At 43.7% G+C, this 27,756-nt stretch overlaps 1 protein-coding gene across 1 annotated transcript in view; it reads left to right on the plus strand.

Moving 5' to 3' along the window:
• The window catches only part of LOC137431468 (complement C3), a 613,976-nt gene that overhangs the window by 132,272 nt on the left and 453,948 nt on the right, over window positions 1-27,756 (plus strand). Inside the window, exons 11-13 of the mRNA XM_078782039.1 lie at window positions 7,806-7,921; window positions 12,872-13,027; window positions 25,701-25,886. Of these exons, the coding sequence (XP_078638165.1) occupies window positions 7,806-7,921; window positions 12,872-13,027; window positions 25,701-25,886 (458 nt within the window). The remainder of the gene's footprint in view (window positions 1-7,805; window positions 7,922-12,871; window positions 13,028-25,700; window positions 25,887-27,756) is intronic.

Below are 27,756 nucleotides of genomic sequence, written 5' to 3' on the forward strand. Positions count from 1 at the left end.
AGATATACGATTTATATTTTTCGTAATGCAATCAATATGAAAGACACAAACAATTCAGGTCAATAAGCAACCCCACACCAAGGATCCGGATTAATTAATAATATATTCTCAATCCATCAACAACAATCAACAATCAATCAACAATATTACTAAGATGGCAATCTCATATATTTTCCCCCCTTGCCCCACTCACAACCCTCAATAGTCACTGTCCCTCACAATGTCTCTGGGCCCCTCCAGACCAAGGGGAAGGTCGACTTCTCCGCACACGGGTGGTGGAACGGACCCCTGGCTGGCGTACTCCAACCGTGCACGTCCCGTACCGGGAACGGCTGTTGTAGCGGACACCTCCTCGGCAGCCCGCCGAGGTCGGTGCTCGTGATCGCGGCTTCGGGACTCGCAAAGCGCGCGAGGCCCCAGGCGCCTCCCGTACGCGTCCTTGTAGACGTTGAGGCGAACGGTGCCGGACGCTTGGTTCCGTGCAGGAACCCACGGCAACATGACGCATAACCGGTAATTACCCCGCGCAGGTAACTCCTCTCGCCAGACGGGCTTTGCAAACTCTGCGTCCAAAGCCGGTCAAGATCGACTCAGCGCGCGTCGGAGCTCGGCGAGGAAGAAAAAGATGGCCACCTTCTCCTGGACCTCGTCTCCCTTTTCTCTTCCCGTTTACGATCCCGTTTCTCATCTTATTTTTACCAGAAGGGTTCCTAACCCTTTTAACCACAACAACCTTTAATATAATATCCATTAATAAGAAATGACCCGGAATTCGTAACACTTCCTCAACACATGACCAAACCATCTCAAACTGTTTCTCTTCACAGCATCCATCACAGGCTCTATTCCCACCATCATTCGCAATTCATCATTTGTCTTCCTCTCTTTCAACGATACTCCACACATCCACTAAACCATTCGCATTTCCACCCTTTCCAGCCTTCGTTGCTGCTCTACGTTCATTACCCATGTCTCGCTCCCATAAATCATAACACTTCTCACACATGCAGCATACACCTTTCCCTTCAGCTTCAACGACACTCCCCTCCTCATCAGCACGCCACTCAGTTCCCGAAACTTCTTCCATGCACATCTCACTCGAGCAACCGTTGCCGAGTCTGATCCACCTTCTCCATTCAGCATGTCTCCGAGGTAGCAAAATGTTTTCACACCTTCCAGCTTCACGCCGTCTCCAAGATCCAATTCAACATTTCCTCCATCTGCAGCTCCCTCTGTGCACACCTTACATTTGAATGTAGCTGCCACACTGGTTAATGACCCTCTCTAACCACTACATTTTTGATGAACCCACTCAGCGCACATTGTACAATGAATGGAATTCACTCTGACACCCTTCCTGCACACAGCACATGGCCCCTTCCCAGTTCTTTCCACCTCACCACATGCTTTACCACTTGCCATCACCTTCGTTTTTCCGATATTCACCTTCAGACCTTTTGTCTCCATACATTCCTTCCACTTGTTCATCTTCTCCTTCAGTCCATCCATACTTTCTGCAATCAACACCAGATCATCTGCATACAACAACTCCCATGGTAAACCCTCCTTTACGTTCTGAGCCAGAACCTCCATCACAGCTACAAATAGTAGTGGACTTAGTACCGACCCCTGATGCACTCCCACCTTCACCTCAAACTCACCACTGTTCCCGTCCTTCTTCCTTACAGCTGTGCGCGCTCTTTTGTAGATTGCCATCACTACTCTGATCAACCATTCCTCCACTCCTAACTTCCTCAATGCCCATGTCACTACTTCACGTGGAACCCTATCGAATGCTTTTTTCTTTTTTTTTTTTTTCTTTTTTTTTTTTGTATACAAGATCGAGGCTCGTGAAAGAGCAAACATTAATCACACAAAAAGATAAACCGACACACAAAACACAAAAAACAAGGGGAGCGGCAGACAAGATGGGGAGAGAGGGGGGAGGACACAAAAGAGAGGGGGAAGAAGGGGAAGGACACAAACACAACATTTGAGAGCAGGGACATCGGGAGGACTTGGGGGGAGGTGGGAGAGGATTAAAACATATGAACACTGCAAGGACTCTGGGGTGAATTACCGGGGGTAGAAAAGATCAAGGGTTTCGATGGGAGAAGATAAGAGATGGTGGTGAACAGCTGTTTTAAAGACCTGGAGGGAGGAGTGGGATTGAAGGGAGTGGGGGAGTTTGTTCCAGAGGCGGGAGAAAAGGGGAATGAAAGAGTGAAGGTGAGCAGAGAGCCTAGACTTTGGCAGTTTAACCATAAGAGGGTTGCAGGCAGATCTTGTGCGACCTGAAGGAATATTGGGGGGACAGAGCACAGAGAGAGCTGGGGGAGCAAGGCCGGAGAGGAGTCGGTAGAAGACAGAAAGACCACCAACCTGCCTGCGGTGAGTGAGTGAAAGGCCCTCGGCGTTGACTACATCGCAGGAGATTCCAATGATTCTGAAAGCTTTGGCCTCAACAGCGTGAAGCCGAGCAAGGTGTGAGGCAGGAGCACCAGCCCAGAGGGGGGAACAGTATTCCATTGAGCTGCAGATGAAAGCCTTGTATGTGGTGAGGAGCTCAGGTGTGCCAAGGAAGGACTTCGCACGACGGAGGATGCCCAGTCGGCGACTGGCTTTGGAGGCCAGCTTGGAAATGTGGTTTTCCCAAGAAAGATCATGGCAGATAGTGAGACCCAAAAGCTTGAGCGACAGAACTTATTGGAGAGGATTGTTGAGAAAGTAGATGGGAGGGTTGTCCAGTCGGTCCTTTCGGAGAGACATTGTAAGAGTGTGAGATTTGTCAGGATTGAAAGACATGTTCCACTTGTTTGACCAGTCTGTGATTTTGTCCAGGTCTGCAGAGAGTGAGGAGGCTGCAGACTGCCGATCTGAGGGATGAGGAATGGAGCGACAGAGAGTAGAGTCGTCAGCAAAGAGATAGAGAGGATTTTCAAGAGAGTCAGAGAGATCATTGATGAAGACCAGAAAAAGCACAGGGCCCAGAACACTACCTTGGGGAACTCCAGCCTGAACAGGAAGAGGAGATGAGAGAAACCCATTCAGGGCCACACGTTGACTACGACCAGAGAGGAAGTCCACCAGCCATGCGTGGAGATTTCCATGGATACCAAAGGAGGAGAGTTTGGAGAGCAGAGCAGGGTGCCAGACCGTATCGAAGGCACGTGAAATGTCAAGGGAGACAGCTCTAATTTCCTGTTTGGCATTGAGGACCTCCATCCATTGTTGAGAAAGCAGAAGCAGCATGTCCAGAGTAGAGTGACCAGGTCTGAAACCAAATTGATTATCAGAGATCAAGCCATTGGAGAAGAGGAAAGATTTAATATCTGAAGCAATGATGGATTCCATGACTTTGCTGATAATTGGGAGAAGGCTGATTGGTCTGTAGTTGCTGGGAGCTGTTTTTGCACCTTTTTTGTGCAAAGCGGTGATGTTGGCTGATTTCCAAGCAGATGGCAGATGACCTTGAGCAAAAGAGAGGGTGAAGAGAACAGAAAGAGGGAGTGAAAGAGCAGAAGAACATGATTTTAGGACCCGTGGGCTGATGCCGTCAGGACCAGTTGCAGAATCAGAGTCGAGGGTTGACAGAAACTTTTCCACCTTGTCAGGAGGAAAGGACACAGAGTCCAGGAGCAGCTGGGTACGACTGGGTACGGTGGGTACAGAGAGGGATGGGTTTGGGACACAAGATTTAGAGGCAAACACAGAGTTGAGGCATTCAGCTTTTTCACGTGCGGAGTCAGCCGTTAAGCCGTTTGAGGTGAGGGAGGGAGGGGGAACAAACACCAGAAACAGATTTGACCAGACGCCAACAGGATTTGGAAGAGGGAGACAGATAAGAGAGTTCGGTCTTGAGAATGGCGAGATATTGTTTCCTGGCTCTCCTGAGGGTGGACACACACTTGTTTCGGGCTTTGTGAAAGGAAATGAGATTTCCTTCCATTGGATTTGCTTTCCAGGAGACGAAAGCAAGTTGTTTCAGGGCAACAGCCTCACCACAAGATTCCGTGTACCATGGACGGGAGGAAGGGTATGACAACTGAAGACGAGATGGTATAAATCTGTGCATGAGAGAGAGCAATTTACTTTGAAAGAATTCCCAGGATGAGTTGATGTCAGAGGCGGTAGAGATGGGAGACCAGTCCAGATGATTGATGGCTGCTTGAAGACCGTGCCAGTTGGCCTGAGTGAAATGCCAGACTCGTCGACGCTGAGGAGGCTCTCTGAGAATGGTCAGAGAGATGTCCACTTTGACAAGCACATGATCAGATGAGCCGATTGGAGCAGAAGAAGAGCAGCAGACATTTTCAGGGAAGTTTGTCATAACCAAATCCAGAAGAGAAGATGCTCCGTTGACTGAGATCCGGGTCGGGAAATTGACAGATTGTGTCAGTCCCAGTGAGTCGCAGAAGTCCTTTGCTGAAGAGCCATGGCTGGTGAGAGAGGTACCCACACCCAGCCAACTGGCATGGTGACAATTGAAATCACCACATATGAGGAAGAGAGAGTTGGGATGGGTAGATAGAAGTTGGTCCATATTATCAGACAGTGAGATGTAGATGGAGTCATCGCTGATTGGTGGATGGTACAACACACATATGAACAAAAGGTGGGAGCGAAGGGGAAGCCGTAGCCAAAGGTATTCCTGGGGGTGAGGTGGAGAGAGGGCAGTGGAGGGCGAGTGAGGAAGAGAGTTTTTTATAAAGATAGCAACCCCACCTCCAGGACGAGGCTCAGGTCTATCATACCGGAGGAGGGAGTAACCTGGGAGAGATACCAAGGCATCAGAGACATCATGAAGGAGGAAAGTTTCTGTTAAGCAGATCACATCTGGTTTGTCAGAAGCAACCTGGATGGAGAGGTCAGTCAAGTTTGAGCGAAGGCCCCGGATGTTTGAGGTCCATACCGTTAATGAAGAGGAAGGGGGAGCATCGGGTCCAGAACAGGGGGGGGGAGGGGTAGGGTAAGATGTGGAAGAGGAGGAAGAGGTAGGGAGAGCTGTTGAAGGTGTGTCAGAGATTTCAGAATAGCTTGGAGAAAGGGAAGAATGGGGCAGACAAAAGGTTTGATGGAGATTGGGTGAGGCACAGTGAGGTGTTATTTGAGGAGGGGGAAGAGCAAGGCAGGAGGTTTGGGGAGATGAAGGTGAAAGTTGGAAGGAGGAAGAAGCAGGGAGGATGCTTTGAGGAGGAGGGGTGAGAGGGGAGTCTAGGAGGGGAGGAGCGAGGGAGAGTCTCGGAGGGGAGGGGTGTGGGGGGAGTTTAGGAGGGAGGGGAGGGAAGGGGCAAGGGGGGAGATTTGAAAGGGATGGGTGATGGGGAGGATTTGGAGGGGAGGGGTGAGATTGGATTTTGAAAAGTGTACGATTCATGGGAAACGAACATTTTTTGCAAAATGAGTTTGAGACCTTCGAGTCAAAAATACGTTTGAGGACACTGGAGGAGGGATGGAGTTCTGGATAGTTTATGGAATGTAGAAAGGAGGAACTGTAAGAGATGGTATTATATATATTTTTTGGAATGAATAGATTTGGTGAGCAAGACGAAAGCATCCTTTTGTAGGAAAAGAAGAAAAGGGTGTTATAATATATGAGAGAAAATAGTTGTTCAGGGGAGAGATTATACATTTCTAACTGCGTGATCGCGAACGAAGAACGAACGAACAAAAAGAACAACAAATAAACGAATAAGACCTGGGAAGGAAATATTTTTGGGGTTTTTTTTTTTTGTTTTGTTTTGTGAGTACAGATATTAACAAGGAGGTACGGGGTGAACGACTGGGACGAAACAGAGAACGAAAATAATTTCAGCGCATTCGACGAATCGCTGAGAGAAAAACAAACCACAAGGTCTGAGACGGTACGGTAGTCTAAGCCTACGAGTACTAGGCCGCAGAATACTCGATACCATTAACCGACGATTGTGTATACATGAACGAAAAATTAGCACCGAAAATTTTCCAAAAGATACGCTGTAGGTACATACACCGAAAGATAGATACAGTCTCGACAAAAACACAATTGAGAAATACCACTTAGCTTCGAAAGCGTGAGCGCATGGAGCAGCTTCGAAAAGACGTGACCTCGCCGTGATCTCGCGAGATCCTATCAAGTCCATATTATCGGTCTTGAGAATGGTGAGATCAGCAAGATCTCCAGATCAGCAAGCGTTACGCCTAGGTCCCCCGTCGGTGAAGTGATGTGAGTTGACAAAGTGGAAGATGCAAGGCGGCCATCTTGGATTTTGATGTGGCGCCCCAATTTTCAATAGTGTTCTTCCTTATGCCTAGATACAGTCACGCACCAGATTAGAAGTGAATAGTTGGTTTATTTTTCAAGATATTCCACTCACAAGGTTTAGACATATATATGGTGGCGGCCATCTTGGATTTTGACGCGGCGACCCAATTTTCAATATCGTTTTTCGTTATGCCTTGATACACCCACACACCAGATTAGAAGTTGGTACTTCGCTTATTTTTCAAGATATTCCGCTCACAAGGTTCAAACATACATGGTGGTGGTCATCTTGGATTTTGACGTGGCGACCCAATTTTCAATAGCGTTCCTCCTTATGCGTAGATACACCCACACACCAGATTAGAAGTTAGTAGTTCGTTTATTTTTCAAGATATTTCGCTCACAAGGTTCAGACATATATGGCGGCGGCCATCTTGGATTTTGACGTGGCGACACAATTTTCAATAGCGTTCTTCCTTATGCGTAGATACACACACACACCGGATTAGAAGTTAGTAGTTCATTTCTTTTTCAAGATATTCCGCTGACAAGGTTCAACGCACGCACGGACGCACACACGGAGGAGGGGAAAACCATAGTCCCCCTTTCGCTCCGCGGTGCGACGGGGGACAACAAACCCAAGAAACAACTTCTTCCTCTTCTCCATGTACTTCTCCTGCAACTGCTTCACAATAAAAAGCGCGTCTGTCGTTCCTCTTCCTGGCATGAATCCAAACTGCATTTTGTCGATCTTCACCTTCTTCCTTATCCTCCTCTCCAACACCCTTTCCAATACCTTCATTCCATGCTCCAATAACTTTATCACTCGGTATGAGCCACACTCCAGAGGGTCACCTTTCCCCTTGTATAGAGGGACGAGGGAACTCAGTTCCCAATCCACTGGAATGCGGCCTTCTTTCACCACCAGATTGCAGATCTCTATCATTCTCTTCACACCCCAACTTCCTGCTGCCTTCAACATATCTCCCACAACTCCCGTCGGCCCTCCCGCTTTTCGACTCTTCATTGCTTTTATCGCTTCCTCAACTTCCTTCTCGGTTAAGGTTTTAGGCTAAGGTTCACAGTTACTTTATGTAAGGGAACTATGTTGGGAGGTTTACAATTTAATAAAGTTTAATATGGGATGTTGTTAAATTAACTCAATTACAGCAATCCTTAAAATTACATTATATTTAACGAGGAGCCAATACTGCACAATTAATGAAAAGTGTGTGTGTGTGTGTGTGTGTGTGTGTGTGTGTGTGTGTGTGTGTGTGTGTGTGTGTGTGTGTGTGTGTGTGTGTGTGTGTGTGTGTGTGTGTGGTATAATTGAGAGGAACGGAAATGAAAAAACAAGATGTGTGTGTTAATAAATTGTACATTTTTTTTTGCTGTTATTTTCGTCATGTTTTGGTTCAGTAAAAGCAGACGCAGAGGGGCTTTGCATTGTGGATGCTAGTTAATCCTAAAATTACAATCATCGTATAGTTAGATGATTCTACTGGTTAGTCTTCGATGAAAAGTACATGAATGACATGAGATGACGAACTATTTTTTGCAGCTGGGGAGCTTCAAGAGGCAGAACTGACAAGCATCAAAATTCTCAAGGCTAAATACACACTTACTGTCATAAAAAGTTCATCTTTCTTCAAACCAAGCACCCCTTACACTTTTAAGGTATGCACATTATTGAAGTAGTCAGTTTTTACTCAGTACTTCAAAACATCCAATTTAATTAGCTAAAAATGGGGAAAAAAGTGTGTATATATGTACATATTGTCGTGTTCCTGGGGATTAAGATCCTCCAAGGTAACAGGTAGCCAAATGAGCTTTACACTCCGAGGCTTTCAATTCAACTATGGTGGTGTTAATACGCGTTGGGGGTGAGGGCAGTGAAGCTCTTACCTGTACGGATCCCACTGGACGTCTTCGACCCTGTTAATCAACTCAAACTGACACGGAATTAAAATGTAACAATAAAAAGGTTTAATGAAATAAATTTTGGTCGGGTAGTCGGCGACTAAACTGGCTACCCTCACTGGCTCGCCAGTGGGGAGGGTGACTGTGACACCCCGCAGGACTAAAAACAATACCTGTCAAAGGGCGGGTGAGCTCCCGCTGGGAGCCAACGGCCATCCATAAGGAGATGGTGTCTCCAAAAAAAGACTCATCCGGTTGGACCGGTTCCTTAGGTAGTAGGTTGAAGGCAGCAACCGTTCAGAGTGGTACAACCATTCGGACTTAGGAGTGTTAAAGTGATGCCCGGAACCATCTTACACTCTCCATGTCAAGATTGCTGAATTTTCTTTCTGACTCACTCAAACTACAGCTACCGGGCGAGCTTCAATCTCTTTCTCACAAACAAACATCATACATTTTTCATCATACACTTTTCTGCTCTTCTATTTAAGACCTGGCCTCGATGAGGGCTACATCAGTCCGTGCCTGAAGCCTCCAACATTTAAAAAAAAAAAAAAAATGCCAGCAACAAGAAATGCACAATAAAACTAAGATTCCTAAATGGAGCACCCCAACACAGACTCGTATACAACACTAGGAGAAAAATAACTATAAAATAAGGAATGTTTGTGTACTTAGCTCAGGTCCCCTTGATTGTCCGGGATCGTCACAGCCCCCCACATCCCTGTGCGGGAAAGCAGAGTGTCTTGATTTTGGCAATTTCACAAGAAGAGGGTTGCTGGCAGATCTTGTGCGACCTGTTGGGGGGAGCTAAGCCGGAGAGGAGTCAGTAGAAGACAAAGACCGCCTACCTGCCTGTGGTGAGTAAGTGAAAGGCCCTCGGAGTTAGCTTCATCGCAGGGGATTCCAATGATTCTGAAAGCTTTGGTTTCAACAGCGTGAAGCCGAGCTAAGTGTGAGGCAGGAGCACCAACCCAGAGGGGAGAGCAGTATTCCATTGAGCTGCAGATGAAAGCCTTGTATGTGGTGAGGAACTCAGGTGTGCCAAGGAAGGACTTCGCACGACTGAGGATGCCCAGTCAGCGACTGTCTTTGGAGGCCAGCTTGGAAATGTGGTTTTCCCAGGAAAGATCATGGCAGATAGTGAGACCCAAAAGCTTGAGTGACAGAACTTCTTGGAGAGGATTGTTCAGAAAGTAGATGGAAGGGTTGTCCAGATGGTCCTTTCAGAGAGACATAGTAAGAGTGTGAGATTTGTTAGGATTGAAAGACATGTTCCACTTGTTTGACCAATCTGTGATTTTGTCCAGGTATGCAGAGAGTGAGGAGGCTGTAGACTGCCGATCTGAGGGATGAGGTATGGAGCGGCAGATAGTGGAGTCATCAGCAAACAGATCGAGAGGATTTTCCAGAGAGTCAGAGAGATCATTGATGAAGACCAGAAAAAGCACAGGGCCAGAACACTGCCTCGGGGAAGGCCTTTGCTAGATGGGGAGAAGAACTCCTGCCCGAACAGGAAGCGGAGATGAGAGACATTCATTCAGGGCCACACGTTGACTATGACCGGAGAGGTAGTCAAGTGCTCTCCGTCTGATGACCGTTTACCTGAGTCACTTGGCTTTCCAATCGGGCCTCACGTCCTAGCACTACTTGTGCTCACTCTATCCTCCAGCCACGCCACGTGAAGGTTCTCCTCGATTAATGTGGCCTCGTTCTTTGGACATGGTACAGGCACGGGGGCGAGTAGCGGGAGCTCTACTTGTTTGAATGGAGCGAATGAGGTGCCAACGAGGTGCCAGTCGTCAATTAGCTCCTCGTGTTGTGGTCTTTTAATGGGGACAGTGCAGCTCACCACCACCGGTGTTCCTTGCGCCTCTCTCCCCACGCTCCCAAGATAGATGGGGCCAGGTGCCCGTTGTTTTGTTAGAGAATGTGGGTAAGCAACGTGATGGAGGTGAAGCTATCTGGTTGTAGTGTTTTGGGGTTTTGGAGTGATGAACGGTGTGTGTAATGAACTTAATGCAATGTAATCTAACGTGTAATAAAAACGAAGTGTAAATAGAAATGTGTACTCATAAATGAATGATAAGGGTTGCGTAATAATTGTGGAGTTTAAAAGAAGATTGTGACGTGGTTAAGGAAGGTGGCAGTTTAGTCTTGGCGCGTGATTCAAACTAGCTTTAAGCAAGATATGTAAATGAGCCAGCTCCCGTGTGGCACAGCGTGTTCCAGGAAGCCCGTACGGAGTGCACAATTACCCCTTGGAAATAGGGAGAAAAGGTGAAAAACCTCTCTAACACTCATCAACGCATTCTATCATAATCAACCAACTATACAAAGGGAAGGGACTACTCTGGACTCATACTATTGACATAATTAACTACGGGACCTGTATGTTGGTTGCAATTGCCTTCGTAGCTGGTTCATAGAATCGCAACAATATATATGTATGTATACAGTGCTTTCAGGAAGTATTCACACCCCTTGACTTTTTCACATTTTGTTGTGTTACAGCCTAAATTTAAAGTTGAATAAATTGAGACTTTTTTGTCACTGATCAACACATAATTCCCCATAATGTCAAAGTGGAATTTTTGTTTTTAGAATAATTTCAACCCCTTTGCTATGACACTCCAAATTGAGCTCCTGTGCAGCCAATTTCCTTTGATCATCCTTGAGATGTCTCTACAACTAGATTGGAGTCCACCTGTGGCCAATTGAATTGATTGGACGTGATTTAGAAAGAAACAAACCTTTCTATATAAGGTCCCACAATTGACATAACATGTCAGAGCAGAAACTCTACCATGAAGTCCAAGGAACTGTCCGTAGAACTCCGAGATAGAATTGTGAGGAGGCATATATCTGGGGAAGGTTATAAAACAATTCCTAGAGTGTTGAAAGCCCCCAAGAGCACAGTGAGTTCCATCATTAGGAAATGGAAAGAATATGGAACTACCCAGACTCTTCATAGAGCTGATCGTCCGACACAATGGAGCAACCAGGCAAGAATGACCTTGGTTAGGTAGGTGACCAATAACCAAATGACCAGTTGGACAGAACTACAGAGTTCCTTAGCTGAGAAGGGACAACCTGCTGGAAGGACAACAGACTCTGCAGCCCTTCACAAATCTAGACATCATGGGAGAGTGGCCAGATCAAAGCCACTCCAGAGAAAAAGGCACATGAATGACTGAGAGCATAAGGCAAAAGATGATATGGTCTGATGGGACGAAAATTGAACTCTTTGGCCTGAATGCAAAGCCCTATGTCTGGCGGAAACTGAGCACAGCTCATCACCCATCTAACACCATCCCGACCATGAAGCATGGTGGAGGCAGCATCATGCAATGGGATGCTTTTCAGTGGCAGGGACTGGGAGACTTGTAAGGATAGAGGGAACAATGAATGGAGCCAAATACAGGAAAATCCTTGATGGGAACTTGATTCAGAATGCAAAAGACTTTATACTTTGGCGAAGATTTACATTCCAACAGGACAATGAGCCAAACATCCAAAGCAACAATGGAATGGCTTCTAGAACAAGAATGTGAAAGTCCTTGAGTGGCCCAGCCAATAATCCCATTGAGAATCTGTGGAAAGATTTGAAGATTGCTGTTCACTGATGCTCCCCATACAACTTGACAGAGCTTGAGCAAATCTGCAAGGAAGAATGGGAGAAACTCCCCAAATCCACATGTGCAAAGCTGATACAGACATACCCAAGAAGACTCGAAGCTGTCTGTAATCACTGCCAAAAGCACTTCTACAAAGTATTGACTCAGGGGGTTGAATACTTATGTAAATTAAATATTTCTGTAATTCATTTTTAATTATTTTGTAATCATTCTAAAAAAAAAATCACCTTTGACCTTATGGAGTAATATGTAGATCAGTGACAAAAAGAAATCTCAACTCAATCTATTTTAAATTCAGGCTGTAACACAACAAAATGTGAAAACGTCAATGGGTGTGAATACTCTCTGAAGACGATATGTATGTATATACGATATGTATGTATGTATATATATATATATATATATATATATATATATACATATATATATATATATATATATATATATATATATATGTATGTATGTATGTATGTATGTATGTATGTATGTATATATATATATATGTATGTATGTATGTATGTATGTATGTATATATATATATGTATGTATGTATGTATGTATGTATATATATATGTATGTATGTATATACGGTATGTATGTATATATATATACATATACAGGTATGTATGTATATACATGACGGTATGTATGTATATATATATATATATGTCAACATTTATTTCTCCAATCCAAACCCCATGATGTTTTATTCATGCTCTTCCCCTTCCCTCACAAAACTCATCTCAAAACTCAAAACTTCCCTCTCATTCATGCCGCTCAAAACTTTTTTTCCCACTCCTTCCACACTCCCCTAACCTTTCTCAATGCACAATTTGAAGCTCATGGAAGATGAGCAGTGGGTAGCAGGTGGGTAGCATGTTGTCAGACCGATAGAGGATCAAATTGGAACCCTTCTTTCTCTTGATGGTCATTCTCCTCCATTCTCCCTTTTAGTTATCTCATTTTACCCTCAATATGTACATAAAAAATAGATGTCCCTTTTCATTTGTTGTGCACATTTTTTTTTAATGCCTTCACATTTCACTTAGGAAAGAAGCTTTCATTGCAGGTTCTGGTGAAGAACCCAGATGGATCTGTTGCATCTAATGTGAAAGTTACATCTGTTGAAAAGGAAATAACAAGAGAGGAGGATGTTTCCGGAGATGATGGTATTGCAAGATTTACTTTTAACACAGGAAAAGAATTGAGGGAGTTGAATGTGAAGGTATGACACCAATGCCTTAAATTTTGCTCCACTTAAATAAAGGTTGATGAAAACAGACCAGAGGAAATAGTATAGTAAAAACATATAGGTGACACATACAGTGCATTCAGAAAGTATTCAGACCCCTTCACTTTTTTCACATTTTGTTATGTTGCAGCCTTATGCTGAAATTGTTTAAATTCATTTTTTCCCTCATCAATCTACACTCAATACCCCATAATGACAAAGAGAATTAAGGGATTTTAGAAAGTTTTGCAAATTTATTAAAAAGAAAAAACTGAAATATCACATTGACATAAGTATTCATACCCTTTGCTCTGACATTTGAAATTTAGCTCAGGTGCCTCCCATTTCTCTTGATCATCTTTGAGATGTTTCTACACCTTCATTGGAGTCCACCTGTGGTAAATTCAATTGGTTGGACATGATTGGGAAAGGCACACACCTGTCTATATAAGGTCTCACGACTGACAATGCATATCAGAGCAAAAACCAAGCCATGAGGTTGAAGGAACTGCCTGCAGAGCTCAGAGACAGGATTGTGTCGAGGCACAGATTTGGGGAATCCTACAAAAAAAATTCTGCTACATTGAAGGTTCCCAAGAGCACAGTGGCCTCCATAATTCTTTAATTGAAGAAGTTTGAAACAACCAGGACTCTTCCGAGAGCTGGCTGCCCGGCCAAACTGAGCAATCGGGGGAGAAGGGCCTTGGTAAGAGAGGTGACCAAGAACCCGATGATCACTCTGGCTGAGCTCCAGAGATCTTGTGTGGAGATGGGAGAAACTTCCAGAAGGACAACCATCACTGCAACACTCCACATTTCAATGATGATCAAGAGAAATGGGAGGCACCTGAGCTAAATTTCAAGTGTCATAGCAAAGGGTATGAATACTTATGTAAATGTGATATTTCAGTTTTTTCTTTTTAATAAATTTGCAAAACTTTCTAAAGTCCTGTTTTCTCTTTGTCATTATGGGGTATTGAGTGTAGATTGATGAGGGGAAAAATGAATTTAAACGATTTCAGCATAAAGCTGCAACATAACAAAATGTGAAAAAGTGAAGGGGTCTGAATACTTTCTGAATGCACTGTAGGTAGCGCATAGTGTTACAAACAGTAAATATCAGGTAGACATTATAAATGTTCTAACGTGATTATATGATGAACGATATGTTTATTAAATATGTTGCATTCATGTCTTTCATGCTGGCAATTTTGTAACTACATGGACAAGACACGGAAATTTAACTCCATCTTTGTTTTTTAATCGTCATATCAGAATATCAGATATTTAATATCTTTAATATTTAATATCAGAATATTTAATATCAGAATCCTGCGCGGTCTGTTTGTTGGATCAGTTGAGTGAAGGAGAGATGAAATACAGGAGACAAGGAAATATGTGTAATGAGATATGTGATATATAAATAAAGTGGAGAAAAGTTTGTCGCTAGGCTTCTTCTTCATCATTTGGCAAATCAAGGAAAGAACATCGGGAAATAACATGTGATAGCTGAGAAAGCCAACTTGAATTTGGCTTCTCTGGGATTCCTGACACTAATTGGAAGTAGACACCAAAATTAGAGGTGGTTTTTTTTTCTCCATTTAAAAAAAAATTGTATTATATTTTAAACGTCTTTTTCATGTCTTTACATGAGTACACAAGAGGAATGCAAACTCACTGAGGTAGAGTGAATACGCAAGATTTTTCTCACTGGTTTTATCATTTCAGAGTCATGGGTGTGTCATTGGTGCAGTGCACCTGAAAGTTTGGCCAGGGATTGCTTTTAAATAAGATATCCATCCTAACTTCCTTCTCAAGGATGCCAAAATCATCGGTGCAGCACCCTGTCTGTGAAGCACCGGGATGGCATTTTATAATAGGATTGAGAATCAAATCGACTTGACATCTCAAAGGTGATGATGCAATCTCTGAGCAATACTGAAAGACAGCTGTTTACCCAAGGAAAATTTTGCCGTTATAATTGCAATATAACAGCATTAAAATGTACTCATGGCAACTCCAGGAAGAAAAGGTGGGGCTCACACAAGTCCTTTGGGTGTCTGGAGTGAGAGCTCATAAAGTCATAATATATCATCAATATAGAGTACATCTACCTCATTTTAGTGTTTACTTGAGAAAATATGATTGTGTTTATATTTTTATTAAATATATTTTTAGTGTTTACTCAGAGGGTTAAATACTTATTTAAATTAAATATTTCTGTATTTCATTTTCAATTGATGTGTAAAAAATTCTAAAAAAAAATTCCACTGACATTTTAAGGTATTATGTGCCGATCAGTGACAAAAAAATCTCAATTTAATCCATTTTACTTTCAGGTTGTACACAACAAAGTCTGAAAAAATCAAGGAGTGTGAATAGTTTATGAAGGCACTGTCACAACCAACAACGCGCACGCACACACACACACACACACACACACACACACACACACACACACACACACACACACACACACACACACACACACACACACACACACCTGATGGATTGAGAGCTGGTCAGAGTTTAATCATAAAGCCACGCTCAAAAGGTTTGATGCTCTTAATCATGTTACATTACGTTGAATTCCAACAAAACCCATTTCTTGAGTTGCGCATTTCCGGCGTTTGGAAGTGGCAAACCCTTAAAAAGTCTCGTAAAACCCTTTTTCAGAAATATTTGCACCTGAGGCTGATTAATATTTTATTTTATGACATCTACATTGGATACTGAATACAAAATACATGCATAAGAAAAGAAAATCACCGGCATTTGCATATAAAGAAAGACCCTTATCGGGGTTTCACGAATGGTTTCAATCTTAAATTTGCATTGGAGAATTTTTTTTGTTGAAAACCACTCTATTCTAATGGTATGAAACAAAAATGCAACGTAAGAAAATGTCTGACCTGGCACTTTTCATAATAAGAGCCCTTAGACTCGAAGGGATCTGAAAGCGTCTCGAAAAAAATTTAATTCAAAAGCCAAGCCCGAGCAAATTTCCACTTGGAATACATCAGAAAGAAACATGTGAATAATGATGCGGTGCATAATAAGTTTTAATGTTGGTAATTTGCACACAAGAAGGATTCCTCAATGGGTTAAAAAAGGGTTTTAATCAGAAAATGGCGCCACGCTGAGAATTTTTTTTTGTTGAAAACTGCTCCATTCTAATGGTATGAAACAAAAATGCAGCGTAAGAAACTTTCTGATCCGGCACTTTCAGATAAGAAGGCCCGTTAGGCTCGAAGAGGTCAGAAACCACACTTGTAGCACTCAACTACCTGCAGAAGTAAAATCTGAGGGGACATAGAAAACGATTGTTCTTCAAGATTTGATGTTTATTTCGTTGAAAATTTGAATGGATGTGAAGCCACTTTTTCTAAAAGAAAAGTGTGCTGCAAACCTGAAGACAGACCAGTGTGCTGCTAAACCGAGGACAGACTGCAGGGCACGGCTGGACCATGGACAGACACGCGCTGCAAAGCCAATGAGAAAAGTCCCCCGGCAAAAAAAAAAATGAAAAGAAAGCATGAAGAAAAATCATTTTGTGTATTATCATTCAATTAATTACTATTCATTGACTTAATGTCATTCAATGAATTACTGCGTAGGAATGATGACCCATCCAGGATTATGCCCAATAGCCTAGTAAACTGCTTCGGCAGCCCAATACATCTGAAGATGCAAAAGTAGTGGGCTTATGGTCTTCTTCAATTAATTATCCAAAGAAACCAGATCTCAATCTTCCATGTCCATATCATTATCCGTGTGATAGTCGTCGTCATTCATGAAAACCGTGTGCGGAACGTCATCCTCATCATCAGTCTTCGTCTTCATTTGGAACCGTTGAAGGTACAACGGAACATGAAGAGAAAGAAAAAGTAATTTATTTATAAAACGCAGAATTTCCACATATGTGATCAATTGCTATCAGCTGAGCGCAAATTGTGTGGAGGAACATACCTGCCATTTGTAGTCCATCAAACCAGACGTAGATGTAGGCTTCATTTTGTAGTTCCCTTCCAAAGTGCAGTTTCGTATTGATGTTGTCACTGTCTGCGGTGTGCCACATTCTGGCCACAAAGCACGATTGATGGATCTTTTGTCTGATTTCTGCTTCTCAGGGCAGGATACTGTCAACATCAAGACCTTTCATTTTGTCAAGTCGTTTCGACGCATCTTTTGGTCCAAATGCTTTTTAAACATCAGGTTGTGTCTCAATTGCCTCATGACTCAGTGGTGCCAATTCTAGGAATTTGAATGCACGGATGTTCCATACATCCTGCGTAACAATGTTGTACCCAGTTTTTTCTTTCTCTTACGCTAGAATGACGGCTGTGTAATGGCACCCTGTAAATGTATGAAATCCAGGTAGTGCATCTACTGTACATGAATGATCTAAAACTCTTTGCACCAATCGACAAAAAATTGGTAGGACAACTGGAATTAGTGAAACAGTATCTGAAGACATTTGAATATAATTTGACCCAGAAAAGTGTGCCAAGTGCACATTTGTACAAGGTAAACCAACAAAAATGGATAATATAAAAATCGACCTCGATACAACAGCACAGGAACTAGACAACGAAGTGTCATACAAATACCTGAGTAGAAGAGGGCCATCAAATATGTCATAAACAAAAGTAGAAGGCGGTCTTAGAGGCCTTAGGGGTCTTAAGGTTCTAAAGGCTCAAAAGAGTCTTTGGGATCTCAAGGTTACAAGGGTTTAGGACCTTAGGAGTGTAAAGGTTCTTGAGGTTCTTAGGGGTAGAAAGGGGTAAAGGGTTAAAGAGTATAAAAGGTCTTCAAAATTCCAATGAGTATAAACGGTTTCAAATGGTCTAAAGGGGTATAAAAGGTGTAAGAGCTCTAAAGGTCTTATTGAGACGTTATATTTCAAAAAGATAAAAACAGAGTAGCACAATTTTTGGGATAACTCTTGTAGTTTGGAACTGTTATGCTGTCACAATGTTTTACAATAGTATAATTTATTTTTAGCTGTCCTGATTCTGCAGGTTGGAAATTTATCATTATACCACTCTTAAACTAGAAGACGGCAGCATGTATAATCATACTAACATAATCATAAGACTTTAAACAACCATATAAAAAAATACCTATTTAGCCCAGCAGATATGTGAAAAAATTGTGCTTTTGGTGATACAAGCATGAAATTTTGAACACTGATAGAGCATACTACTAGGAAGATTTTTGGATATAGGGGCATTCAAATCTTTTCCTAGGGACAAAATGGCGGCCATTTTAAAAATGGCCGTTTACGGATAATAAGATACACAGTACCGATGTCTATAAAACTAGATTTACTTATTGCTCAAGCACACCTATGATGTTTTTTTCACGTAAACAGGTTGTAAGATCATAATTAAATGTCAACAAACTCACATAACATTTATTTGGTCCTTATTCTTTACAAAAATAATTACTTTTTGAGCTATTTTGAGCAAACACCAGAAACACAATGGAAATGAAGTGAAAATGCCACATTAACGCTGTGGAAGTGACTTTCACTATAAAACAGTCTACAAAACAGTCTTCCACATGTTTGTGTATATGTAACAGGTGTGTTATTCCTCCTGTATACTATCGTGTGCACTCCCCTGCACAGTGACACAGAGCTGAGCACTGGAGTGCGGCCTTAACACACTTGCACTGTTTCCTGCAACCCTTCTTGCATCCACATCTAATCAATTGTCGGCATGCCTCAGTTGCCTCTGTGAGGGTTGTCCAATATATCCCCCAGCCGTTATTACTCTGTTTCCAACCCCATTCACTTGGCGATGGGAGCTCAGGTGCGCAAATCATCATCTGGCCCCAACAAAAGCCGGCTTGGTAGGCAGCTCTCTTGATGTGTTGTCTGAGGGCTTCTTGCGTTGGTGGGATAGCCTCTATTGATCTACCAGTCTGGGTGAAGAGATGCTTGCGGGCATCGTTAACATGTTCCTGGCTGCTTGTTCGATCGTAGAGCAGAACAACAAAACGCTCCAGTGGATCCATGTTGTCATTTGCAGTTGAAATGGTTGGTGTGGCAGCCAGTGCGCAGAAAGCTGAGGTGACCTCATCATAGGCTTTCCATGTTTCCCATGCTGTTTTCTTCCCCCTTCCGCCGAAGCAGGACACGGTGTCACACCCAGTGAAGGCGTGGAAGAATGGCAACCCTCGGCACTTGTTTGGTCCCAGTGCCACAGCCATCTCGTGAGCTGCCAAGTGCCTGAAATTCTTCCCTGTGCCAAAAGCAACCCAGAGTTCATCGATGTCAAGATATCCAGTTGCTGCCACTGCAAGGATCAAAACATCTGTGTCCACTGTGCGGATTGACACCTTGGTATAGCCCTGTCTGACTGCATCTTGGACATGGAGTAGTATCCTTGTATCTGCCTCCTCGTGACTACATGGGGAAAGACCAGTAACATCTCGTGGCTGTGTACAAAAAACTTATTTGTGGTTTGTGGTGACGATTTGCTTGTCAGTCTCAATGTTTGCTATCCTCGTTGCTAGAAAGTCAAACAACTCCACCTTGTTCTCGTCTATGCGAAGGAAGGCCTGCCAGTTTCGAGGGATGGAACTAGATGGCTCAACTCGTCTCCTGGTGCCTTTACCCCTCGTCTTCCTGGTGTCGGCTTTCAAACTGTCTGGGAAATATTCATCCCAGATAATATCAACCCTGCTCTTATTTTGTATCTGAGATGTGATGTATGGCAAGAATACTAGTGATGCATACTCAGAGAAGGTCTTCGCATTACGAGGTGCCAGCATGTTCACGATGGCTGCTCCATCCAGGATCATGACTTCAACAGGGGGGCTTACATCATCATTGTCCCGTGAGGTGATCAGATCTTCTAAGCACCCAACCAGATCAGACTTGGTTCCAAGCCGGATTTTGCCCATTTGTGACAATGCAGGGGGACAAGCTTGGTTTTCATGTGCAAAGAATTCATCAAGATCTCCATTCCGTGTCTGGGATGCAATAAACAGCCTGGAGAACAGAACGCAGTCATTCTTCAGAGATACCACCTTCAACTCTGTTCTTGACTTCTCTCTGACTGGGGGTCGGCTGAAGAGAGGGAGATTGTTTCTTTTTATTGGGTCAGTGATAGGCTTTGTCTGATGTACAAGCCTCTCGTTCACATATGTGTCATACTGTTCTTTTCCCAGCTTCTCGATCTGGTAAAGGGTGTTGATGACTGCTGAGTCTGCCAGGTCTCTGCTGTCTAGCACCAAGAGATCTTTGCTGTCGTCACAGAATGGGTTCCCCATCTCTCCTATGACACGGGTGATTGCTCTCACATCTCGAGCAAAGGCTACCTGCGTGTGCTTTGTCTGTTCATGGTGTTTTAGTTCAGTTTTCCTAATTCTTTTTTCTGTTGTGGCCTCGAACTTATAGATCAGTTTGGCCATCTCTGGACCAGACACCATCCATCGGCGCAAAGCTGCAGCATTCTCCGTAAGACCTACAGCCCCTCCATCACCTTTCACCAATGCATTATTTTGCTCGTGTGCCTGGTCTAAGGCTATGGCAGAGAATGCACGTGTAGTCTTCTTCATGGTGAAGTTTCCTGCCAGAAACTGTGCGTATACAGTTGGATGCTTTGTTGCAAGTGTCACCATGTCGCGCAAGTGAACTGGGATCCACCTGGCATAGTTTGTATGTCCCAAGGCGAAGAACCATGGTACAAGCTTGGTCAGAGCATCAGTGTACAGTTGGAAGTTTCCTTCACGGACGGATCTCACATAGATCAGGACTGCCAGTTCTAGCTGCATAATTAGGAACCAGAACTGAAACTGTGGACTTGCATTGGCTTGTTCACCGCACCAGTCATCTAGTGGTATCGTAACCTGTCCCTCATCTAGTCCACTGGTGTACTGGCTGTAGGCTTCCTTCAGGAGAAGATAGAGAGTACTGGCTGTGACTTGGTGTGCTCGTCGTGTGCGTGTCACATGGGTCACTTTCAGGAAAGAATCAGCAGTACCACTTGTAGCAACCCCTGTAAGCATCAGAACGCCTGTCCACCCACTGCTATCCAGAAGGTCACCGAGGGTTTTCCATGCTGCCATCTCAATATGGAGTCCACCAAAGACCATGACGAAGTGATCTTCTCCGTGTGTTTCTGGCCATCTCCATTGGATCTGTTTGGCAAGTGTGTACAGTGGCTGATCAAGTGTGATTACAGGGATCTGACCTGGATTCAGAATATCGATTGCTTTCTTGATGACATCCATGGAGTGACGAATCATTGCCACAGATTTTGCCTGGTCATAGAAGAGAGGCAGCAATGAAGTTAAGGCCACACTACACTCTGGTTCTTCTGGAATAGACTGCTTGCTGGCATGGTATCCAGCCCATGATACTGTCTCGTCTCCCTTAAGTAGTGTGTCAGATAGCACTGTCTTCTCCATCTGCTCCAGCCACCTGTCAAAATGCAAGATAATGAACACAATTAAGAACAAACAAGTCCACACAAGTTAACAAGTCTTGGTTATTTAGGTACACATATAACTGTCCACAGTTCAAACACAATAATCAGTTACCTGTACTCAATCTGCATTGCTTCAGGGATGAGTTGGCAGTTGCTTTTGTTGGGACCCGCTAGCTTGGGTACAGGTGGGTCACATTTACCCAGAACAACAGGAGGTACGATGGTGTATGACTGTGGCAGGTGTGCATCTGTTGTTGATGTGTCATCTGGGTTTACCCGTTGAACTCCACGGCTATCGCTATTTGGGTGCTGGAAAAGTGAAATGCCAGTGCCATGGAAGGAGTCGTGGGCACTTGTTGAACTGGGGTTATGATCAATGTTATCCACTGCCCCAGTTGTGAAGAGGTCACTTTTTAGCTCAGGGGGGCAAACTGTACCCTCATTTTGGAAGAAACGGCAGATTCTGTTCCCCAAGTCCGTGGAGATGCTAAGCACCCTGTCATAGGAGATCGAGAGACCCAGGTTGAACATAGTATCAACCAGGTCTCTTTTTCGAGTCTTTGTGTGGATAAGGGTGCCCAGGTACACAGGCAGGGGAGTCTCCCCATTGTGACTGTGCCTCGTGGACGTGGTAGTACTGCTACTCTCTCTGCGGCGTGAGTAACTGTTGAACATAAGGAGTTGTGAGATTGTGAGAGTAGGTGTTGATACCGACGAGTGGCTTGACTGCTCTTGGATGTTAGGACCATTCAAGATCATATAAACTAGTGATACAAGCGAATTAGGTACCGAATGTTCTTGGCAGTGGGCTTCAAATGAACCACTAAATGTTGAGTTCATTTTCAACATGTCTCTACGAACTATATTTGCGGCTCTAGCAAGACAAACTCCATCACTGTCAGTGTCGTGATCACATGCCTTCTGAAGGGCTGAGCCAACATCCTGGTTGAAAGCAAGCAGAATATCTCGACCGGACATGTGCTCCTCTAGGTCTGGAAAATATGTCATGATTCGATCTTTGAGTTTGGTGGAGTGGACACACCTGGTCAAGACTGTTCCAAGCTGTTCCAGCCTGGTGGTGTATAGTCTTGCTAGGTCTACCAGCTTGAACACTGGTGTCACAAGAGCATCTGTGCGGGCATCATCGATGTAGGACACTAGCTCTCCAAGTGCTATACCGTGATTGATATCATCTTGTTCATTCAGTGTTGTGCTTGTGGCCCTTGCTTTATTATAAAGTGACACCAGACACTTCACGTGGTACTGTGCATCTTGTGCTATAAGGTCACCTGCACTCAGTTTAGCAAGAAGTGCCTGATCTCCTAGTTTCAGGGCAGCTGTCCTGACATGTTTATCGAGGTCGAAGGTGGAAGCTTTTCGCAGAGAATTAGTACCCGCTGGTTTGTCACAAAAGAAACACTTTTCAGGCTGTGGCTGTGTGTGGTCTACATGTACTCTGTGACGGGTGTACTTTCTTGAGACACTTGCGGTTTCTTCACTAGACGTTTCTCTTTTTTGTGCCCGATGCAGTTCAGTTTTGTTGTATTTCAGTCTGCATGAATCATGCCACTTAGCCTTGTGGCTCTGGAAGGTTGACTGGATACCTTCACCATCGTCCAGGCGGGACAGTTCTAGAGATTTTGGCAGGCAGCCCATCTGGCTGAAGGTGAGGAGATAATCTGCAAGAGTTTGGTATCCGGACCCTGTGGTTCGCTTGGAATCAGCTGGACAGGCAAGGGCCTCATCGGTGACCTCCTGACATAACACACACTTCTCCCAATCTGTCAGATAAGGCATGTTTGTTCCAGATGTACTAGGGCTTTGGGGGTCTAATAGCTTGAAATTTTTGTTGGCCATTGTCAATTAAGCATTATCCACCACCACCATCCAATCAATATACAAATTGGGAACCAAATCTAGGTAGCTACTACAGTCAATGAGCGAAGGTGCAGTGCAGTCGAGTTATCATCTGAAAAAGAAATACATACATTATTATCATAAATATAGTAATTCGCTTTCGTAACTTTTCACTAGCCTTGCATTGTTCCTTATAGTCACCTAGTCTATGATAGGAAAGTTCATAAAGCTACATCAAAGTTGTTCATATAAAGGTATTGAACCAAAATTACACCCAGGAGAAATCAGATAGTCATGCAAAGTTAAATAATTAAACCGCTAGACCAGTCCTGTCTATTGCAATGGTAAACCATTTGTTCTGCCCCTTATAGGCCACCGTAGATTCCAATTTTGAACCCAGTATGAAGGTATTGCATAGCATGTACATGACAATTTATAATATGCTCATTACATTGTGTTTCAATAGCAGCACAAATGACAAGTCTGAAATAATAGGTAAATATGTCCTTCTTAGCCGCCATTTTGTAAAATGGCCGCCATTTTGGGCCAAGGAGAAATCTGGAATGCCCCTACATCCAAATTTCACTGTAAGGATATGCCCTAACTGTGTGCCAAGTTTCATGCTTGTATCATCAAAGGCACAATTCTACCACAATTCTTCACATATCTGCCGGACTATTTTGGGGAGAAGCCCACCTCCCCCCACCCCGTGCACCACCTTATACCCCGATTTTTTAAATGCCAGGAACAAACTCTGGTACAACACGGGTGATTAAGATTGTGGTCAAGTTTCATCAGAATTGCATTTGTAGTTTCTGAGAAGAAGGCAAATACCTATTTTGGGGGGCAACACCCCCCCCCCCCCATAAACCCCCATAGGGGCAGATTTTTTTTTAATCCTGTGAACAAACTTTGAGTTTCAGAGGAAAAAAGCAAATTCCTCTTTTGGGGGCGTCAATCCTGGACCCACTTTGAACCCCCGTAACCCCCCCCCCCCAACCCCCACTCCAGACTTCGATTTTCTTAGTGCCATGAACAATCTTCGGTACATCACAGGTGATGAAGGTTGTGGTAAAGTTTCATCAAAATAGTTTGTGTAGTTTCAGAGGAAAAAAGCAAATTCCTCTTTTGGGGGCATCAATCCTGGACCCACTTTGACCCCCGGTAAACCCCCTTAGACCCCGATTTTTTAATGCCGTGAAAAAACTTTAGTCACAACATAACAATTATAATTTGTGCCAAATTTTGTCGCAATCCCATCAGCGGTTTCAGAGAAGAAGTTTCAAGTGTTTACAGACTGACGGACTTACGGACAACGCACCATCGCATAAGCTCCCCTGAACTTCGTTCCAGGTGAGCTAAAAACGAACAGTGTGATTGGGAAACACATTTAATGCGCTACTAAAAAAATAATTTGAAACCTCTTATCCATGTCACCATCCCCACAGTTATATCAGAACGAGCTGATTCGTCAAATGGTCACGGATTGCTTAACCCAATATGGGGCCGTTCAATAATTACGTAACACTATTTTCTTAGTAATTTGTGTAACATAACGCTTGATTATGTACCATAACATAATGTTTGATTACATAACATAGCGCTTGATTATACAACATAACATAATGCTTGATTACCCTGACTTCTGATGTATCGTGCGTTCTGACGGGCTTCCATAAACCTCATTATTATTCGACATATGATTCGATTTCAAGGACCCTTATTGTGAATAACACTCGACCCAACCAAAGCCATTGGAAATATGACGCAACAAACTCGGGCAGTGTATAATCAGCAGTGGCCTACAGGCCTAATGTGTTAGGCCCATCAGAGAACCAAGATGGTGGCCATATAATTTCTTCTCAGCGCTATGGTGGGTGGAGTCAAACAACAGATATGAGTGTGGTCCGGCAGCTGTCCGACCAATGGGTGCACATTTGAAAAATCGACCCCCAACAAGAACCCCAAAAACAGCAACAACAGCAATGTGAAGCTCTTGTAGCACGTCGCAGGTAAAAATACTTGTTAAAATATGAGCATATGCACCTTTATCAATGCAAATTTATGCTGCAATTTTATTTCAAAATTCTGTGTTTGTGAAACGCTAATGCAATGCAAAGATTATATTTAAATGGCAGTTGAATTCTACTAAAGGTGATCTCAATGTGCAGTAAAATGTTTTCAAATGGAAATTTTCCAACCAAACTATTGATGGGAATTTCAATCCATAAAATTATTCAGCTTATATTTATGAGTATAGTTTACAAGTTAAGAACCTCAGAGGTTTAAAATATTAATTTACCCATAATAATCATTGTCATTTATCTACCATTTTATAAACCTTTGGTTGGTTTCTGTTTTTCTTGCAGATATACACAGATGCACCTATGGAGGCAAATGCAGTGTGGAGGGTTTTGCCATACTCAAGCAAAGGCGATTACTTCCTTGATATTGCACCACACTCAATGACCGCACAATTGAATACAAATCTCAGAGTCGATTTCAAGGCATACCGTTCAGAGAGTACAATTCCTGCCGTGTTTTTCACCTACATGGTAAAAAACGATACTTTCTTTCACTGCACAAAGTTCAAGTTTCCAATGCAAGACACATAAACCGAGTTTGGTGATGCATATCAAAGTGAAATTAGAGTTTTGTTAGCAAGATGCTTGTCATTCTTTGCCCAATCACAACCACAGAAGAACAAAGACCGATAAATACACACCTCTTCTCATTTATTCACTCCCACACATTACAGGCGCAAAGGGGTACCCTAATCACTCCCATAATACCTCTTACCCATAATATTATGATCTTGATTCCTTCCAAATGCTTATGCTTGTCATAAGTCTGCTTATTGTTGAAACAGCAGAATTCTGTCAAAACTGCATTTCATGGAAATACACATCACCAAGCTCGGGTTTTTCTCTGCGTGCTGTGTTGTCACTCTTTGCACTGAAACCAATGTATCAAATCATAATTGTATAGGAGGAGAGAAAACAGCAGCAATACTGGGCAAGGCCATGTATACAACCAATATATTCTACTTTTTGTCCAAATTATTATGATATCAATTATTTTGCTGGACCATGTGTCAATGGGACAAATCTGTCAAAGCACTACCCACACCCTTGCCACTCATGATGTGCTGACAGCATCATGCAAACAAAGCATATTGTTACGTGGTCCCCTCGGTGAATACCTGGTCTCGGTGACCCCCGGACCGTGAGAGGAACTCCGCCAGCAAGCTGTATTATATATGCGCTTTCGCCACGCAATCCATATGAATTTCACCCAGGAGACAACTGATGTTCAAGGATATATTTCCAATGGTAATGATACCATACAATTTCAATGACACAACCACGGAGATTTTCCCCGAGCAATCAACAATACACAATCATCACCAATTCCCAATTCACAATCAATTCCCCATGATTAAGATGGCCATCTTATACATGTGTGTCCCGGTGAGTACTCACGACACCCTTTTGGTCTCGGTCCCGCACAATGTCTCTGGGCCCCTCCTGACCAAGATGATGGTCGCCGTCGCCGCACTCGGGCGGTTGAACGAACCCCGGGTGGACGTGTTTCCACCGGGCAGGTATCGTACCAGGCACCGTGGCTGCAGCCCCTCGTGGCCACGCGAAGCGGATACGGTAGAGCAAGCCAAACCCCACGCCGCTTGCAAGACGCGTTAGGCCCCAACGTGCGACCCGCACGCGTCTGTTTGGACGGTGCCGTGAACGATGCCAGACGCGGGGTCGATGCACGGCCCCACGTCAACTTGACGTCTCCACCGGGCAGGTACACGTCCCGGTAATTCCTCTCGCCAGACAGGCTTCGGAAGCCGCTTTTCCACGCAGCGCAAGGTCGATCCCACCTTTTGTCGGAGCGGGGCGAGGAAGAATAATACCCGTCCTTTTTCCTCGTGTCTTTTCCTCTTCCGTTTCCGGTCACTTCCGTTTCCGGCCACTTGTTCAGAAGGGCTCCTGACCCTCCAATCACAACAACCCTTAATATACTACACACGGATAAGCAAAGACCTGAATGGTAATCCACATACATTCACATAAATATGTAACACTCCCCCCCTTCAAGAAAGAAAGTTTGAACCCAGCGAAAACTTTCTTTGCCGGCCAATTTGGAGAAACAAACCAGATAACTCAACCCCCCCACATTATCAGTTGCCCCCGGGCACCGTTATCACTTAAAAATAAAGCAACCAAAATTTCACCACAACCCCTCCAGATTACTCACTCTGGACTAAGCACCAGCAACGACATTGTCCCTGCCAAATCAAACTCCATCTCATGACCCTCTGACTTTGACCGCCAGTTTCTTGTGAATGAAGGTTAAGGGGTTGATCAAAGATCCAAAGTTAAGCCACTCGATAGCACTTTTTCTGGGAGGCCAAGCCGAGTA

The sequence above is a fragment of the Myxine glutinosa genome, chromosome 7, assembly GCF_964187855.1.
Source record: "Myxine glutinosa chromosome 7, kmMyxGlut1.1, whole genome shotgun sequence".
Taxonomy (NCBI): Eukaryota; Metazoa; Chordata; class Myxini; order Myxiniformes; family Myxinidae; genus Myxine; species Myxine glutinosa.